Here is a 19550-nt window from a genome sequence, read left to right as displayed (position 1 = left end):
AAGAACAAAATTATGAAAAAAAACCTGCACGTGCAGTCATCTATATATTGTCTCTTGCGCATTGCCGATTTTCAGCGCTCCACCATTCAGCTGCCTAGGCCCTAAGCTCTGGAATTCCCTCCCTAAACCTCTCCAACTCTCTACCTCTCTACCTCTCTCTTTCCTCCTTTAAGACGCTCCTTAAAACCTACCTCTTTGACGAAGCTTTTGGTCACCTGTCCTAATATCCCCTTAAGTGGCTTGGTGTCAAATTTTGTTTGATAATCGCTCCTGTGAAGTGCCTTGGGGCGTTTTACTACGTTAACGGCGCTTTATAAATTCAAGTTGTTGTTGTCATAATATCCAAGGATATTATTCTTGGAACAGAAAAAAAAAGGCCAAAACAAGCCCATCCCATTTTAATACATTAATCTCACCTGCCCAGCTTCTCACCATATCTTCAATCCCTTCTCTTTCCAGACATAAATCCAATTTGTCTTTTGAATCTATGCATGTCTCTTCCAGTGGCCTACCCCACTGGAAATTTATTCACAACACTATTGCCCTTTGGGTGAAATTTCTAACTGACTTCCCTTCTTGCCCCAAAATTTGTAATTTTTAAACTTTGAACCCATTTCTGGTGAACAATTTGTCTGCATCAATTTTCTCTATTCCACTCATAATCTTAAGAACTGCAGCTGGATCACCTCAAAGTCTTCTCTTTTCTAAAGAAAACAAGCCCAAAGTGTCTTAACCCTGGATGGTATTGTTGCTCACCTCTGTACCCTATCAAGGCAATAATATCCCATGATTAGTTGACCAAAATTACAGTAGTCCAGCATGCAATACTCCAGATGCATTCTGAACAACGCCTTGTATAGCAAGTGCCCAATTTAATCACTTTTTTTCCCCTCCAGGTGACCTTTTAAATAGTAAAATTATTGGGTTACATAAGATGTAACAGAAAGGAAACTCACCAAATAATCATCTGGCTTTATACGAAAGAGTTCTCGGAAATAGCGGAATGCTAGTGGAGCGTACGTCTTGAATCGGAAGTCTGGATAGCGGTGGGCAGGTGTAAGATTGCTTCCTTCACTGAAAATCATTGTGAAGAGGTAGTTTAGCGATTAATAGAATGACATAGAATCTACAGCACAGAAACAGGACATTCAACCCAACCGGTCTATGCCAGGGTTTATGCGTCACGTAAGCATCCTCCCACCCCTCTTCATCTAATAGTAACCAAAAGAAAAAAAAAAAATCACATTAAATTGAAGATTTGGAGATTTCGTAATAGAACACAAGTAATTTCAGAAAAGCCTGCTGAATACACATTCTTCTGAGTGCCACTAATGGACACTGTGCTTACAATGAACTCGCATATCCACAAACTTTCTCCATCTTCCTTTTGTTTTATTCTTGGTTTGTGCACGTGATAGTGTAATTCACCCTGGAGTTTGGACCAATGTAACACTGCACAAGTTTTTAAAAAATTACCCCCCCCCCCCACCTTGATTCCTCCTCATAGCCAAATAGGTGTGCGCAACAAACCTGGGGAAACCGGTGTCTAATTTGAGCAAACCAGATGGTTGTGAAAAAGATTGCGTTTTGCTTGTTTGGGTGACAAAAAGGAATTTAAGACACAATGGGGTCATTGTTAAGTTGGCCTGTTCTCTCTACATTGCCATCTCCCTCCCTGCTTTCTAAAACATCCACAAACCCTATTCTTCGCTGTGCTTTTGGTTCACCAACTCTCGCCACTTTCTCCCTCCCCTGCTTGGCATCCATTGTTTCATCCTTTTAATGTAAAGCACTAATAGGAGATCTTCGTACATGAGCAGTGCAGTAGAGATGAAAGATGCTGTTGTTGAGACAAGAGTTTAGCCATTGATCCCAAGGGCAATTCTCCTTTAACATGAATCAATATTAAGTACTCCCTGAAAGAGATGGTAAATTTTACTCATTCCAGAATACCATACATGCTACTATCAAAACCATACCACACTAATCTAGGCTGACACTCTAGTGCAGTACTCTGGGAGCGCTGCACTGTCGGAGGGGCAGTACTCTGGCGCTGCACTGTCGGAGGGGGCAGTCTTTCGGATGAGATATTAAACCTTGTCTGCCCTTTCAGATGGACGTTAAAGATCCTAGGGCACTATTTCGAAGAAGAGCAGGGGAGTTCTCCCCGGTGTCCTGGCCGATATTTATCCCTCAACCAACAACGCTAAAAATAAATTATCTGGTCATTATCACGTTGCTATTTGTGGGATCTTGCTGTACGCAAATTGGCTGCCGTGTTCCCTACATTAACAACAGTGGCTACACTTCAGAAGTACTTAATTGGCTGCAAAGTGCTTTGGGATGTCCTGAGGTCGTGAAAGGCGCTATATAAATGCAAGATCTTTCTTTTTTCTTTCTATGCCACACAGTTCTTGGTGCTTCACAGCTTCTTTGCCAGCCTCATGTCGCTTTTATGTTGGAATGTGTTTGGGTCTGAATCCAGGAGACCAGCATTATGAGCTGGCTCCTAGCGTTTGCACCGCGAAATCCAGCTCCTTTATTCTAGCAGCAAAATAATAGACGTAGCTTTTCATCGATCTATCAGTCTGTCCAGAATAAGGGAGCTGGATTATAGTTGTGCAGACTCGGAGCTGGTTCCTGATGCCAATCTCCTGGAATCCAGCTTAAAACAAACCTCAGCATTAAAAGCAGTTATAATTATAAACAAACTTTTTTCTGTGGGGAAGAGGAGCAGTGGAGGTTGTTACATTCTTGGGGATTTTCTCCGCCCTTCCTTACTCTAGGGTTTTTTTTTGAGCTCTGGTATCTTAGATCATTCTCAGAGGCAGGTCCCATTTCCCTAGACCTTTGAATGTCTTTATTACCTAGCTAAAACATCTGGTAACACACCCGGCACAACAAACAGAAACTCCTGGCATGTCAAATATATTTGAGCTACTGGAATTATTCTTATGCCTCCACTGAATCTATCTCTAGCCCTGGAATAGCAGCAGAATATCACATCAGACCCTGATTAAGTTTTAAAATATTACAGGCAAATGTATCAAACTATGAACAAGTGAATATGTAACAAATCCACGCATACCTATTTATTTTTCTGTCAATATTCTGTCGATCTTCTCAAAGGGGAAGACAAAAAAAGTTTGCAAATCTAAACGGCTAAACTGTGTCTCTAAAATCAACAACTTGCATCGATATAGCACCATCAATGTAGAAAAGCTTCACAGAGGCGTACTCAGGTAAAAATGGGCACCCAGCCAAAGTAGGAGATATTAGGAGGGGTAACCAAAAGCTTTGTTAAAGAGGTGGGATTTAAGTTCGACATATCGGCTCTAACTTTTATCCTCTCCTTGTCTTTTTATTAATGGGTTCTGGTTAAAATCAACGCATCTCTCAAGATCTCAGTTTCTTCGATTCTCAGAGGATTGATATAAAAATTGAAAAGGAAAGGGGTCAAAGCTGAAGGCACTTGACCCCACAAGACTGCTACAAGAGGAGGTGGAGCAATCAGAATGGATAACTATAGATAAGGAAAGAACGCTAAAAACAAATGGTGAAAATCAATGTAGAAAAGGCACTGGGCCTGATGACATGCATCCTAGAATGCTGCAGCAAGGTCAGATGGAAATAGCAGAAGCTCCTTGGATACGGAAGTTGTGCCAGAGGACTGGAGGGTTGCTAATACAGCACTTCTGTTTAAAAAGGGATAAAGGAATAAACCAGGTTAACTGTATAGACCAGTTAGCCTAACATCAGTAGTTGGTAAGCTTCTGGAGATCACAATATGGTAAAAATGGAAGGACAAATTGATAACACTGTTTTAAAAGAAAAGGCATACTAGAAGGGGTGCCCTCACCTTAATTTTGCAAAGCATGCTCCTTCCTTTGCACTCCCTGTGCATGAAAGACAAGTGCAGGGAGTCAGGCTGGGAACTTGGTTGGCTCCAAGTCAATTGGGTGAGTTGGCAACTCTTAAAAATGCTGCTGCTCACCTTTTTAAAAAAAAGGGGAGGTGGCTACACTTATTCTACTGAAGGCAACAGATTTGGCATCAGCATGCATTGTGATTAGAGTGGTGCCTTTAGTAAAGGCTCATGTTTTGCTGCAGTGAAGGAGGGTGGCTCAGTTTGATGCCAACGGGCAGCCACCTGTAAAATCTTCCGCCTCTTCTGCAGAATGTGTCTCTATAACCAATTTACATATATTACTGCATTCGCTGTAGGCAAGGGCACATGGGATTACGACTACTGTTCATGTTACACACCAACGACTACTGTTCATGTTACACACCAACATGGACTGGTTGGGCCAAATGGCCCATTTCCAGGTTGTAATTTTTATGTAATGCAATATAACTCAATTAAGCTTAGCAAGTTTGGACAAGCCTGCGTCTGTGCTTATTATTAATAAGCAAAACTAATGCAATGATTTATTGAGGATATTTTCAGAATATACAAGATGTATTTTCTACATAAGCAAATTTGTATCTCCATTTTCAAAATAAAACAAAGCAAATTCACAATTAATCTTTTCAAAGATGCCTTATAATACACCACAAAATAATTAAGATATCTTTGCCGTAACATGTTAACAATTTCTGAATTAAAAGGTGGAAATGTCCTAAAATAAACCCAACCTTGGTAAGAAGACACTTTCCACAACATAGAAATCTTGCATAAGCACATCTCTGCCTGGCTTTGAAGTGAGGTTCCCAACAGCGTATCCGATTCCAAGTTGGATAGAGCCTTGAAGTGCAGATGATGGTGTCTGAAACCAAAATTAAAATTGCACGGTTTCTATATTAGATTTGTAGCCTACTCTGTGCATATGTCAAGGCTCTATAAAACAAGATTATTTATAATCAGAACAAATCACAAAGTCCCTGCAAAAAAAAAGAAATAGAACATTCCGGTCATACAACTGTGATAAAAAGGAGGAAACTTAGCCATAGCAATGTTGCATTGATCTTGAACATCACACTCATCAGCCAAGAACAACAGAAACTTAAATGCTCTGACCCCCCCAACCCCACTTTCAAATCCCAAAGAAAAATAATATACACACAAAAAGAAACATAAATCAAGAGCTAAGTACTTTATATTCAAAATATTTACCAAAGAATATTTACAAATATCTGTCTAATGTTGCAAAGTAACTTGGTTACCACTAAATAAGTGAACATTCATTTCAGAGTGATAACAAATGAAGACATTGATCCCGCATCATATTAATCTCTGAGCAGGCATGGAGAGTCATAAATGTTTAATGGTTGAAATTAATTTCAATACTTGACTCCAGGTGCGAGATGAAAATGAGTATGTTAAAAGGTTGGCCATGAACATTTACCTTTTTGTAAATCTTCTCCCGAGAGTTGCCTTCACCACTGTGCCCATTTTGCCTAATGGCAGTATTTCTATTTTCTGTAGTGGAAGTCATCTACAAAATAGTAATTTAACTTTTTTTGAGAAAAAAAGTTCAAAATTCATTTTTTAAATTTAAATTTTCTTTAAATATATCTAGGTACTCCTTTCCTTAAAGTTTTATTAATTGGCATATAAAGAAAAATACATTATTACATTTACCCTTGTCAGTATAACTGTGGCACATGTTGGTACCTGTGCATTGTTTGGGGGCTGGCATGCCCCTCGGACTGGCTACTTGTTATGCCTACCTACAGGGTAGAATTGCTTTCCTTTTAAGGGCACGAAGGTGGTTAGTTTACAGTCCCATTTTGCCTTTGAGTGTGTATAACAATAATAAGCATTTAAATAGCCCCTTTTACGGAGTGAAATCGTCCCAAGGTGCTTCATGGGAGTGTTATCAGACAAAAATTTGACATAGGTTCATACTTCCTTACTGACACAATTCAGATTTGAGTTCTCAATGCTGTCTACTCTGGTCAAAGCAACTGAGGATATAATCCAGAAATAAGGCCTTAAAATGTTTGGGAAGATCACCTAATCTTGCAAGCTACAAATTATTTAAGCGACACAGTTCTCAGCTGATTTTAATGAGTGAGATGACAGTAATATCTTATTTGTATGCAAAGACTAAATTATTAATAACTACATTATTGAATCCTGACTAGATGCCTTCATTTCCATGATTCCAATAGCCCAGGAACCTAATACTCCACACATCATTTTATAATCCATGTCTATAATTATTCTTATAAGCAGTTACATTCTTAACCACATGTTAATATAGATTAATTCTGGACTTATCCCCTCCAGTAAACTGCTTAAACCTAAACTAAAATATATAAAGGCATGGCTGAAAAACTGATCATGTCCCCCTCAATTTTCTTCTAATGAGATCAATTTAAATTTTATGGGCTTCATACTAGAACTTTGCACACTATCTTCATCTAAATATTGTTTCCACTGTTTGGCGAATTGGTAAGAAGAGGATACAGACTCAGATTTATTAGAACAATGACGGGGGAAGAGAGTAAGAGAGGGGAAAAGGCAAAAAAAGAGGAAACGGGGGGAGAGAGAGAAAAAAAAACACATGAGAAAGAGTTCATATCCAAACACCTCCCAAAAAACAATCCTGTCTTATGTCACTGTTACAGTGTGACAGGTTTCCATAGGAACAGGAGCAGGCCATTCAGCCCCTCAAACCTGTTCCACCATTCATTTAGATCATGGCTGATCTGTATCTTAACTCCATTTACCCACCTTGGTTCTGTAACCCTTAATACCCTTACCCAGCAAAAAATCTATCAATCTCAGTTTCGAAATTTTCAATTGACCCCCAGCCTCAACAGCTTTTTGGGGGAGAGAGTTCCAGATTTCCACTCCCGTGTGTGAAGAAGTGCTTCCTGACATCACCCCTGAACGGCCTAGCTCTAATTTTAAGATTTTGCCCCCTTGTTCTGGACTCCCCCACCAGAGGAAATAGTTTCTCTCTATCTACTCTATCAACTCCTTTAATCATCTTGAACACCTCAATTAGATCATCCTTTAATCTTCTATACTCGAGGGAATACAAGCCTAGTCTATGCAACCTGTCCTCATAATTTAACCCTTTTAGCACCGGTGGACATTGAAATTTATAATGGAACAGTTTGCAGGAACTGCGTGCAGATACTAAGATTTAAAAACATATTTTAGATATGTATTTCCTTAGTTCCAGACCCCAGAATATAAACTCTGTCCATGTGTTACCTTTCTTGATAATAGGGTTACCAGTCATCTGCAGTTTATGACAACGAGCTCCTTCATTTACACAATGTATAGTTCCAACACCTGTTGATCAAAATGAAACTCGTATCAGAATTGGCTCAAGATCTATACAACAACAACTTGCATTTATTTCGTGCCTTTAATGTAGTAAAACGTCCCAAGGCACTTCATAGGAGTGATTATCAAACAAAATTTGACACCGAGCCACATAAGGACTTATTAGGACAGGTTGAGGCAGGTTTTAAGGAGCATATTAAAAGGAGGAGAGGTGGCGGCGAGGTTTAGGGAGGGAATTCCGGAGCTTAGGGCCTAGGCAGCTGAAGGCATGGCCGCCAATGATGGAGCAAATGGAAATCGGGGATGCACAAGGCCAGAATTAGACAAGCGCAGAGATCTCAGAGGGTTGTAGGGTTGGAGAAGGTTACAGAGATAGGGTGGGAGCGAAGCCATGGAGGAATTTGAAAACAAGGATGAGAATTTGTAAATTGAGGCGTTGCCGGACTGGGAGCCAATGTAGGTCAGCGAGCACAGGGGTGATGGGTGAACGGGACTTGGTGCAAGTTAGGATACAGGCAGCAGAGTTTTGGATGAGCTCAAGTTTATGGAGGGTGGAAGGTGGCAGGCCGGCCAGGAGAGCACTGGAATAGTCGAGTCTGGAGGTGACAAAAGCATTGGTTATATTGAGCAAATGGTTAGCACTATGTAAGCACCTCCAGGCGACATTTATTTTCAGTAGCTTTTACCATTTCCTGATGACCTACTCCTCCTCGGCATTTTTGTTAAAAGGTAAAAGAACTTCTAGAGAACTGTGTCATATCTGAAAATGTTATTCATCCTCAAGAAAAGTTACGACGTTTGAATTAAACGTGAAAGGGCAATGGTTGAAAGGCAATGAAATGGCAGTAGTCAAAATCAAAGGGGGATCACAGCTTGCTGCCCTTCTGAAGAACTTCCAATATTTCTACAATAAAATTCAAGGATGCTGTGCTTTATGACATGTCCTATAGTACAAGTGGGAACACAAGTTACTGGTTATTATATATAGACAAAAAAAACAAATGTTTGTTTTGATTCTAATCTTTGCAATATTGTCAGAGCAATGGATTTTTTTTTTAAAAAAGGGTAGAAAAAAATTTGGAATTTTAAAAAAAAATATACAATGTGAGCTAATCCTGTTACATTTGGTAATGGGACAGCAATTGTTTGGTTTTGCAGAATAATTTTGATGTCTAAAATAGGACCCTCTGTAATCCTCCACGTGGAAATGTTTTTGCAGGGGAATACAAGTCAAGAAACTTACTTTTTTTGGAATATTTTCATCATATTTTCCAAGTTTTTCAATTGCCCTGTACAGGATGGTAAAGAATTATAATGGATTGGGGGATCTGTCACATTTCAAATCTTAAATCTCTATTTTTAATATCTATGTTTGAGATTTGCCTGGTCACTTATTTTACTGCAAGAGTTGGTTGATCTGAAACATACATGTAAGCACATACATGTAGTCACGAATTATATCTGTGACTTTTCACATTCACTTGGGAGGCAGGGCATTATTTAGATGAAAATACATTTTGATTGCAAAGCCAAGTAGAGAAGAGCCAGAGGGGAGATGAGGAGAAATTGTTTTACGCAGCGAGTTGCTGTGATCTGGAATGCGCTGCCTGAAAGGGTGGTGGAAGCAGATTCAATAATTTTCAAAAGAGAATTGGATAAATACTTGAACGGGAAGAAAATGGCAGAGCTACGGGGAAAGAGCAGGGAGAGTGGGACTAATTGGCTAGCTCTTTCAAAGAGCTGGCACATGCACGATGAGCCGAATGGCCTCCTTCTGTGCTGTAAATTCTATGAGATATGGCTTGCTTTGTCCTGAAAACAATCAAGTTAAGGTAAGGGGCTTGATAACATGTGCAAATGGATTTAGGTCTAGTATTTAGCTGGGATTCAAGAAGCCATCACTGTATTTTGATCAACTGTAGATACAGCCTGATTTCCTGTATTCCAGGTTGAGCTTAAAAAAGTACAAGCGCACATGTCAGGCAGCATGCGTCCAGGCTTCATCAAGATATAGATAGAAACCTAAAGACTACAGCAGTTAGAAAAAAACCCTCCAAATAAATTTGCATTACAGATGGTGGCCTAGGGTCAGTAATATTAGGAGAATTAGCAAGTGTTGCGATTTTTGTAACTGAAAAGATTTATTATGAGTTCTATTAGATTAAATCTGCGGAATTGATTTTCTGCTACTGTTTACTTTCAATAAACAGTGCTGTTTACTTTTAATACCGTTTGCCATTCTGTAGTTCGTGCCCCCAAATCTGAGACAGTGTTCATTCTTCTGCTATCTGAAGCCGAGGAGAACACGAGAGGCTCGTGTGAACTCAGTGAGCTAATTTCAGGAACAAGGATTTCTGTGGGGAACATCACTACATCGGATACTGTGTGTATCATCTCACACATTGGTTCGCTGGGAGTGAGGGTTAGTTTTCGGGAGGGATATTTGGCGCTGAACATAAGACATATTTGACGAAGCCATTAAATTGTAAAAGGACGGCAAGCTGAACAAAGGGAATGTAAATAGGTCTGAAGGGCAAAGCATCCATATTCCCACAAAGTCAAAAAACGTGGTCACCGGGATGAAAACTTCCAATTCAATGAAACTGTTTCTTTAGTAAACAACAAATGAAGATAAATATCTGAGCCCGTCAGGGAATAAAATCCCAAAATAACTATCCCTAACAAAAAATGTGGAACAAACAATGGAAACACAGGAAGACAGATGATTTGTGCCCTAACTACGTGCTACAGTGTTCTTATAGAATCTACTTTAAAAATGCACCTTTTAGATCAGACCCATATTCTTCAAGATGATAGAAAATTAAACATTACATTATGCACTTGATAACACAAATTAGTAATATCTAAATTTGAAAATTTACTGTCCAAAATGGAAGAGTAACAGAAGAAAATTCTACCTCAGAAACCAGCGACTGCACCTCATACGAAGCAGTCAAAATTACCTGTGCTATTCAGCAAGTATTAAAGTTATAATCCAGTTTCAAAGTAGTTGGAACAAGGTTTTTGAGCGTTTGGTTGTGCTTTTTCCGTCCCGCAAAGTATTATCCAGCACTAAACAATTTGTCTAAAATACTTCATAGGCACCTCAAGTCTAATATAGAGCCAAATCATCTAACTATGAACAGTAAATAGTATGATTTACAGCTATTGTGCAATACTTACTGATTAAGGTGCCAAGTCCCTCAAACAACTTATGGTTAAAAAGTACAAAGGTGCCTCGATACAGTCACAGAATCATTAACAAGTTTCTAAATGAGGAATACAAACTGAAGTGCAACTTTACAGGAAACAGTTTTATATTAATATATATTTAAAAAATAAAAAAGAAACATACTCGTACAAGTTATTCAGTCCTTAGTTCGCAAAAAATGTGTTCCTTTTTTCTCAAACAACATCTACAAATATTTTCTCTATGTTGAATTAAAACAGAACAAAATAATGCAAAAGATTTTCTTACAGGATTAGGTTTTTTTGGACGTGACAGCAGCAACAGAAATAATTACTTTAGTAATTCTACCAACATCATATTTTTTTTTAAAAGTAGCCCACCTACAAAAAAAAAGTGAAGGTGTGAGCCTCTTTCTTTCCAGGAGAAGCATAATGGGCATGTTCTACGATAGGAGCCTTTATTGTGAATTGTGCAACATGTTTTTCTTCCCCCTCCTGATGTAGGCGAAACAGGCAAGGCCGCATTTATTGCTCATCCCTAGTTGCAGAGAGAGAGTGATGGGCCTTCTCCCTGAACTGCTGCAGGCCTTGTGTCGATGGTTCTCCCATGATGGTGTTATGGCAGTAATTTTCAGGATTTTGACCCAGCAATGACGAAGGAATGGTGGGGACGTGTCCAAGTCAAGATGGTGTGCAACCTAGAGGGGAACATGAGAGGCAATGGTGTTCCTAGGACGTTGCTGTTTTTCTCCTTCTTAGCGTTTGAATTTTGTGAATTTAAAATAAAATTGCTGGACTATAACTTGGTGTTGTAAAATTGTTTACAATTAGCGTTTGAGGTCAGGGGTTTGGGAGACACTATCGAAGTAAGCTTGGCAAGTTGCTGTAATGTACCTTGTAGATAGTATATACTGTAGCCACGGTGCACCGGTGGTGCAGGGAGTGGATAGAGTTTAGTGGCAGGGTGCTGATCGAGTGAACTGCTTTGCCCTGGATGGTGCTGAACTTCTTCACTGTTATGGCGTGTTCAGAGTATTTCATCAGATTCCTGACTTGAGCCTTCATATGGTGGAGGGGAATTCAGGAGTCAGCGGGTTAGACACTCGTCGCAGAGTACCCAGGTTCTGCCTTGCTCTTGTAGCCACATTATTGATATGGCTGGTCCAGTTAAGCTTCTAGTCAATGATGACCTCCAGAACGTTGATGGTTGGGCCATTTTAATGTTGGTAGTGACCATTACATGGCAGAGGGCATTTGTGCAATTTGTCAACCCAAGCCTGGATGGTTCCAGGCCCTTCTGTAGGTTGGTATGTGGCTTTTGAATGTTTATATCCTGCACGTTCCCTTGAAGATAAATTTTCAAAGGAAAAACTTTACACATGGGGTCTGAGGTAATGTCATCTCCATGAACATGGAAAGCATTACACAGAAGAGATGTTACTAAATCGGTACAAAGGAAGGATAACTCAATATTTGAAATACATTCAGCTTAAATCACATCAGGCTATTATAGATAGAATTGTCTTGAATGGGAATAGCCTATTGTCAATTGCAGGAAGACCAAGTCAATAACTCTTGTCAATTTCCATGAACATGATTATAAACACAGTCCTTGTTACAAATGTTTAACTCCTTGACTTGGTAATCATATATGATCAACACTGGAATAAACAAATGGAAAAAAGGTGCTGGGACAGCAAGCAGAGAAATGAACAAACTTGTATTTATTATACTGCCTTCTTGATCTCGGGATGTCCCAAAGCGCTTCATAGCCAATGAACTACTGGTGTAATGTAGAGGAACATGGCAGCCAAATTCATTGGCCTGGATATATCGGCGCTGGTCACTCTCGTAAGTGGTCTGAACATCTTATGTTCCGGAGCGTGCCTGTACTGTCCAATATCTAATTATACAATAGCATAACCCATGGGCATAACAATAGGGGCTCCACGTGCCTGACATGGGAGCTTCTCTAGTCTTTCTGAAAGTGGCCTGAAACACTTAACGAGATGAAGCCATGTTGCTAAATCACATCAAAGAGGAACAAAATCAATCACATGCTGATTTTCTGAAGTGCACCACAAAAATACCTACAGCTGTACTCTGTTCCATGACTTGCATAAAAGAGATAATGGTATATGGTAATGGACTGCACTCAGCACAGTAATCTGCATTCCAATCAGTTTATATCAAATTGGCTTAAGAGCTTTTGGGGGAAAAATTTGTACAGGGCCCGTTATTGGGCAGGGGTAGCGTGATCCGCTATTACCCCGTGTCCAATGGCCCTTGCGCAGTCAGGACGAGAGTTTTGTCAGGCCTGAGGACTTACCTGCAATCTGCGTTGGAAATCAGCATTGAATGATAATTCCATGCAATTTGCACTTTCCACCTGCAAGCAGCATTCCGAATCAGTGTTGAATGAGGATTCAATGCAATTCACACTTTCCACCAGCAGGGAGAGCACCAATCTCTTAAAGGGAGGATGTCTCTTAAAAATCTCTTAAAGGTAGCCAGTACCCGTTATTTGCTGAAAATAACAGCCTGCTGTCGGCACAGAATCTGAACAGAGATCAGACATCGCACACGCAAAACACAGATGCAGCTCCCGTTCCTATGTTTACAAACTGATGAGTTATGTTAAAACATTGAATAAAGGTTGCGCAGTACTAAGTCCCACATCCTCCAATTTGCATGCCAGACCTCACCAATCTGCTGATCTGAGTTGGTACCAGGCCTGACAGTGCGTGCATCAAGGTTCTCTGCTGATGCACTAGAGGCCTTGGTGCAAGAGGTGGACAGAAGGAGGGACATCCTATATCTGCGGGGAGGGGGGAGGCAAGAGGCCCTCCAGACATATACCCAAAAGGCAGTGGGATGCAGCGGGGGACGAATTCAAAGCCAGATGCACAGCATCATGAGCACGGATGCAGTGCAGGAAGAAGTTCAATGCTTTTACACGAGTGGTCAAGGTGAGTGAGGTCAACCGTCAAGTGGCGTCTCCTACCAACTGCACCACTAGCAGCATCCACTACTCCACGCACTACACACCCCCCCCCCCCCCCGCCCCACCCCCCGCCATCATCATCCACATACCAACAAACTCTTTCAATCAGATGCTTCCCCTCACCCTTACACATTACCACTGTTGCAAGCCACCCATCCACAACTCACAGACCACACACTGGCAGCTATTCAACCATGATAGGCACATCACCCAGACACATGTCCTGCTTTCTTGTAGGAGAAGGCGGCGCATATCAGAAGGAAGCAAGTGGCAGTAGCATTTAGCCCCTCGAGCCTGTTCCGCCATTCAATGAGATCAGGGTGGACCTGTGACCTAACTCCATATACTCGCCTTAGCCCTGAATCCTTTAATACCCTTGGTTCACAGAAATCTATCACTCTCAGATTTAGAATTCACAATTGAGCTAGCATCAACTGCCGTCTGCGAAGAGCGTTCCAAACTTCTCCCACCCTTTGTGTATAGAAGCATTTCCTAACTTCACTCCTGTACACCCTGGCTCTAAATGTTAGGCTATGTCCCCCAGTCCTAGTATTCAAGTCTCGGAGACCTCCAAAAACAGTTACAAATGTCTCAGCAGCCAGAAGCAATAATCCAGCCACTAACCTGTAAATCCTGCATGGTCCCTTTAAATAGTAATACTACCATATATGTTACTTGACTACAATATAAGCTTTACTCAGGGAAACTGGGCCTTCTCACATTCCGTGGGAAAGCCACTACAGTTCCCTTGGCACAAAGGTGCTTGTGGAGTTGGGGCTGTACTTTTTTTTGCTAGATTATTAATGTTAAAATGTATGAATAATTATACCGCAAACAATGCTAATTACAGATCTTATCAAAAAGTATAGGGAGGGGCAAGACTGGCAGCTCAATATTCCGGGGTACAGAATCTTCAGGCGAGACAGAGGGGGAGGTATAAGAGGAGGGGGGGTCGCAATATTAATTAAAGAATCAATTACTGCCATAAGGAGGGATGATATATTAGCAGGTTCCTCAAATGAGGCCATATGGGTGGAGCTTAAAAACAAAAAGGGGGCAAGCACTTTGATGGGAGTGTACTATAGACCCCCAAACAGTCAGGGGGAGATAGAGGAACAGATATGTAGGCAAATCTCAGAAAGTTGTGCAAATAATAGGGTAATAATAGTGGGGGATTTCAACTTCCCCAATATTAACTGGGATACTCAGAGTGTAAAATGCTTACAGGGTACAAAATTCTTAACGTGCATCCAGGAGAGCTTTTTGAGCCAGCATGTAGAAAGTCCTACAAGAGAGGGGGCAGTACTGGACCTAATTCTAGGGAATGTGGCCAGCCAAGTGGAAGAAGTGCTCGTAGGTGAGCACTTTGGTGACAGTGACCATAATTCAGTGAGATTTAAGGTGGTCATGGAAAAGGACAGGGAGGGGCCGGAAATAAAGGTTCTAAATTGGGGGACGGCCGATTTTAATAGGATAAGGCAGGATCTGGCCAAAATGGACTGGGATCAGCTGCTTGTAGGAAAATCCGCATCGGAGCAATGGGAGTCTTTCAGAAGGGAGATTGAGACCATACAATGGCAACATGTTCCCGTAAAGGTCAAGGGTGGTTCCAAGAACTCCAGGGAACCTTGGATGTCAGGGGATATACGAGAATGGATTAGGAAAAAAAGGAGGGCTTTTGGCAGATACAAAAGGCTAAGGACGGAGGAAGCCCTAGGAGTACAAAAAGTGCAGGGGGATATTAAAAAGGAAATTAGGAGATCAAGGAGGGGCCATGAAATAACACTGGCGAGCAAAATAAAGGAAAATCCTAAGATGTTTTATAAGTATATTATGGGTAAGAGGATAACTAGGGAAAAAATAGGGCCCATTAGGGACAAAAATGGCAATGTGTGTGTGGAGCCGGCAGATGTAGGAGGGGTTCTAAATGAATTTTTTGCATCTGTTTTCACTATGGAGAAGGACGACGTAGACATAGAAATACGACAGGGGGACTGTGATATACTCGAACATATTAACATCGAGCGGGAGGAGGTATTGGCGGTTTTAGCAGGCCTAAAAATGGATAAATCCCCAGGCCCGGACGAAATGTATCCCAGGCTACTGTGTGAGGCAAAGGAGGAGATTGCGGGGGCACTAACACATATATTCAGAATCTCTCTGGCCACAGGGGATGTGCCAGAGGACTGGAGAACCGCTAATGTAGTACCATTATTCAAGAAGGGGAGTAGGGAAAAACCGGGGAACTACAGGCCAGTGAGCCTAACATCAGTGGTAGGAAAATTATTGGAAAAAATTCTGAAGGACAAAATTAGTCTCCACTTGGAGAAGCAAGGATTAATCAGGGATAGTCAACATGGCTTTGTCAAGGGAAGATCATGTCTGACTAATTTGATTGAATTTTTTGAGGGGGTGACTAGGCGTCTGGATGAGGGTAACGCAGTGGATGTGGTATACATGGATTTCAGTAAGGCCTTCGATAAAGTCCCGCACAGGAGACTGGTCAAGAAGGTACGAGCCCATGGAGTCCAGGGTGCCTTGGTACTTTGGATACAAAACTGGCTTAGTGGCAGAAGGCAGAGGGTGATGGTCGAAGGTTGTTTTTGTGACTGGAAGCCTGTGGGCAGTGGGGTACCACAGGGATCTGTGCTGGGTCCCTTACTGTTTGTGGTCTACATTAACGACTTGGATATGAATGTAAAAGGTATGATCAGTAAGTTCGCTGATGATACAAAAATTGGTAGGGTGGTAAATAGCGAGGAGGATAGCCTCAGTCTGCAGGACGATATAGATGGGTTGGTCAGATGGGCGGAACAGTGGCAAATGGAATTTAACCCGGAAAAGTGCGAGGTGATGCACTTTGGAGGGACTAACAAGGCAAGGGAATACACATTGAATGGGAAGACCCTAGGCAAGACAGAGGGTCAGAGGGATCTTGGTGTGCAAGTTCACAGATCCCTGAAGGCGGCGGAACAGGTAGATAAGGTGGTAAAGAAGGCATGTGGGATACTTGCCTTTATTAGCCGAGGCATAGAATATAAGAGCAAGGAGGTTATGATGGAGCTGTATAAAACACTGGTTAGGCCACAGCTGGAGTACTGTGTGCAGTTCTGGTCGCCGCACTACAGGAAGGATGTGATCGCTTTGGAGAGGGTGCAGAGGAGATTCACCAGGATGTTACCAGGGCTGGAGCGCTTCAGCTATGAAGAGAGACTGGGAAGATTGGGTTTGTTTTCATTGGAGCAGAGGAGGCTGAGGGGGGACATGATTGAGGTGTACAAAATTATGAGGGGCACAGATAGGATGGATACTAAGGAGCTTTTTCCCTTCGTTGAGGGTTCTATAACAAGGGGGCATAGATTCAAGGTAAAAGGCGGGAGGTTTAGAGGGGATTTGAGAAAGAACTTTTCCACCCAGAGGGTGGTTGGAGTCTGGAACTCACTGCCTGAGAGGGTTGTGGAGGCAGGAACCCTCACAACATTCAAGAAGCATTTGGATGAGCACTTGAAATGCCATAGCATACAAGGCTACGGACCAAATGCTGGAATATGGGATTAGATTAGACTGGGCTTGATGGCCGGCGCGGACACGATGGGCCGAAGGGCCTCTATCCGTGCTGTATAACTCTATGACTCTATGATCTCTCCTCGTAGGATAACCTGAGTAGAATGGGCCTATACTCTCTGGAGGTTAGAAGAATGAGAGGTGATCTCATTGAAACATAAGATTCTGAGTGGGCTTGACAGGGTAGATGCTGAGAGGTTGCTTCCCCTGGCCTGGGAGTCTAGAACTAGAGGGCATAAGGGGTCAGCCATTTAGGACTGAGGTGAGGAGAAATTTCTTCACTCAGAGGGTTGTCAATCTTTGGAATTCTCTACCCCTGAGGTCTGTGGATGCTCAGTTGTTGAGTATATTCAAGACTAAGATCGATAGATTTTTGGACTCGGAGAATCAAGGGATATGGGGATCAGGTGGGAAAGTGGAGTTGATGTTGAAGATCAGCCATGATCTGATTGAATGGCGGATCAGGCTCGAGGGCTGTATGGCCTACTCCTGCTCCTATTTCTTATGTTCTCAATAACAACTTGCATTTATATAGCACCTTTAACGTAGTAAAACGTCCCAAGGCACTTCATAGGAGCGTAATCATACAACATTTTACACCAAGCTACATAAGGAGACATTAGGACAGGTGACCAATAGCTTGGTCAAAGAGGTAGGTTTTAAGGAGGAGAGACAGCAGTTGCCGGACCGGGAGCCAGTGTAGGTCAGCGAGCATAAGGGCGATGGGTGAACGGGACTTGGTGTGAGTTAGGATACGGGCAGCAGAATTTTGACAGAATTGATGAAGAGACGGGTAGTGGAGACCCTGAGCTCCCAGCGTTTTCTTTTAATTCTCCTGACCCCAACTAATTTTCTAATCCAGTAATCACACCATGTTCCCGAGTATGTATGAAGTGCTTAATTCCGTCCTAATCTGACCCTGTGGTTATCTATAAATATCTTGCACAGTTCTAGCAGAAATGCTGTTGGAAGTTTTTTCCTCTGATGTGTATCCATTTAGATCTAATTTAGTTTACAATATTTAGTGTTCATCTGGAGATAAACAGATCAAAATTAAGCTAACCTTTGAAGTCATTTGGTGTAAAGGGCAATTTAAAGCTTTTACAATGACAGTAAACAAATTCACAAAGTGATTCTGTATAAAATATTTTTGGATGGAGGCTCTTGGGTTTTATGTTTGCATACATCAAAAGGGCAAAGGTTATTGAAATGTTGGACACATCATAACATTTACAGCACAGAAACAGGCCGTTTGGCCCAACTGGTCCATGCCGGTTCTTATGCTGGAGGGGTGGGAGGAGGCTCGTGTGGAGCATATCCTTCTATTCCTTTCTCCCTCATGTGTTTATTTAGCTTTCCCTTAAATGCATCTACGCTATTCGCCTCAACTACTTCTTGTGGTAGCGAGTTCCACATTCTCACCGCTCTCTGGGTAAAGAAGTTTCTCCTGAATTCCCTATTGGATTTATTAGTGACTATCGTATATTTATGGCCTCTAGTTTTCGATTCGCCCACAAGTGGCAACATCTTCCCTACATTTGCCCTATCAAACCCCTTCAGAATTTTAAAGACCTCTATCAGGTCACCCCCTCAGTCTCTTTTCTAGAGAAAAGTGCCCCAGCCTGTTCAATCTTTCAGTCATGAAAATGATTTTAAAAGAACATTAAGAAGGGTTTTAAGGACAGTTGGAAAGTGTAGAAAAGTAACCATACAAAAATAAGCTACAAAACACTTCAAACCAAAGGAAAGGTCATTTGTCCAAATACCGCAAAATTAATACTTTTCCCTCCCTGTGAAAGCTTCCACATCAATTAATCCTCATCCCTTGTACAAACAAACTTATTTGCATTTGTGAACGTGCCCAATGGTCAAATTCTCTTCCCTTTTGTATGTGACGTGGCCAACACTAAGGTAAAGATTTTAAATTTTAGACACTGACTAGCTCATCCCTTACAACAATTTGCATTTATGTAGCGCCTTTAACGTAGTAAAACATCCCAAGAGCTTATTTCAGCAACTAAAAACAAAACAGATCAGCATCATGTCAAAATGAAAAAGTTGCTGGTGTATAAAACTTTCCAGTGATGCCTGTTGTCATTAGGTCATGTGAAACACTGACTAACGAGTGAGTGTAATCGTAGAAACGATGAACAGAGGATTGAAGAATAACCTGTAACTCTGAATCCAAGTGTTAGCTGCGTCTCAGTGGGTAGTACTCTCACCTGTCAGAGGGTTGTCGGTTCAAGTCCCACTCCAGAGACTTGAACATTAAATCCAGGCTGACACTCCAGTGCAGTACTGAGGGAGCACTGCACTGTCGCAGGTGCCGTCTATCGGATGAGACGTTAAACCGAGGGACGTAAAAGATTCCACGTTACTATTTCAAACGAGAGCAGGGGAGTTCTCCCCGATGTCCTGGACAATATTTATCTTTCAAACATCACAAACAGATTATCTGATCATTATCACATTGCTGTTTGTGGGATCTTGCTGTGCGCAAATTGGCTGGCACATTTCCTACATTACAACAGTGACTACACTTCAAAA

General features: G+C 41.5%; 1 protein-coding gene across 8 annotated transcripts in view; it reads right to left on the bottom strand.

Annotated features, from left to right (window-relative positions):
• pip5k1ba (phosphatidylinositol-4-phosphate 5-kinase, type I, beta a) overlaps positions 1-19550 on the bottom strand; it is a 157722-nt gene that overhangs the window by 80014 nt on the left and 58158 nt on the right. For all 8 annotated transcript variants that reach the window (XM_067983517.1, XM_067983509.1, XM_067983515.1 and 5 more), the window contains exons 2-5: positions 7172-7252; positions 5349-5438; positions 4639-4769; positions 957-1074 (exon numbers count right to left, since the gene is read on the bottom strand). In XM_067983517.1, the coding sequence (XP_067839618.1) occupies positions 957-1074; positions 4639-4769; positions 5349-5438 (339 nt within the window). In that variant the 5' untranslated portion in view covers positions 7172-7252. The remainder of the gene's footprint in view (positions 1-956; positions 1075-4638; positions 4770-5348; positions 5439-7171; positions 7253-19550) is intronic.

This window comes from Heptranchias perlo, chromosome 4 (genome assembly GCF_035084215.1).
Source record: "Heptranchias perlo isolate sHepPer1 chromosome 4, sHepPer1.hap1, whole genome shotgun sequence".
NCBI lineage: Eukaryota > Metazoa > Chordata > Chondrichthyes > Hexanchiformes > Hexanchidae > Heptranchias > Heptranchias perlo.
The sequence above is the reverse complement of the archived record's forward strand: the minus strand, read 5'-3'. Positions and strand labels throughout refer to the sequence as shown.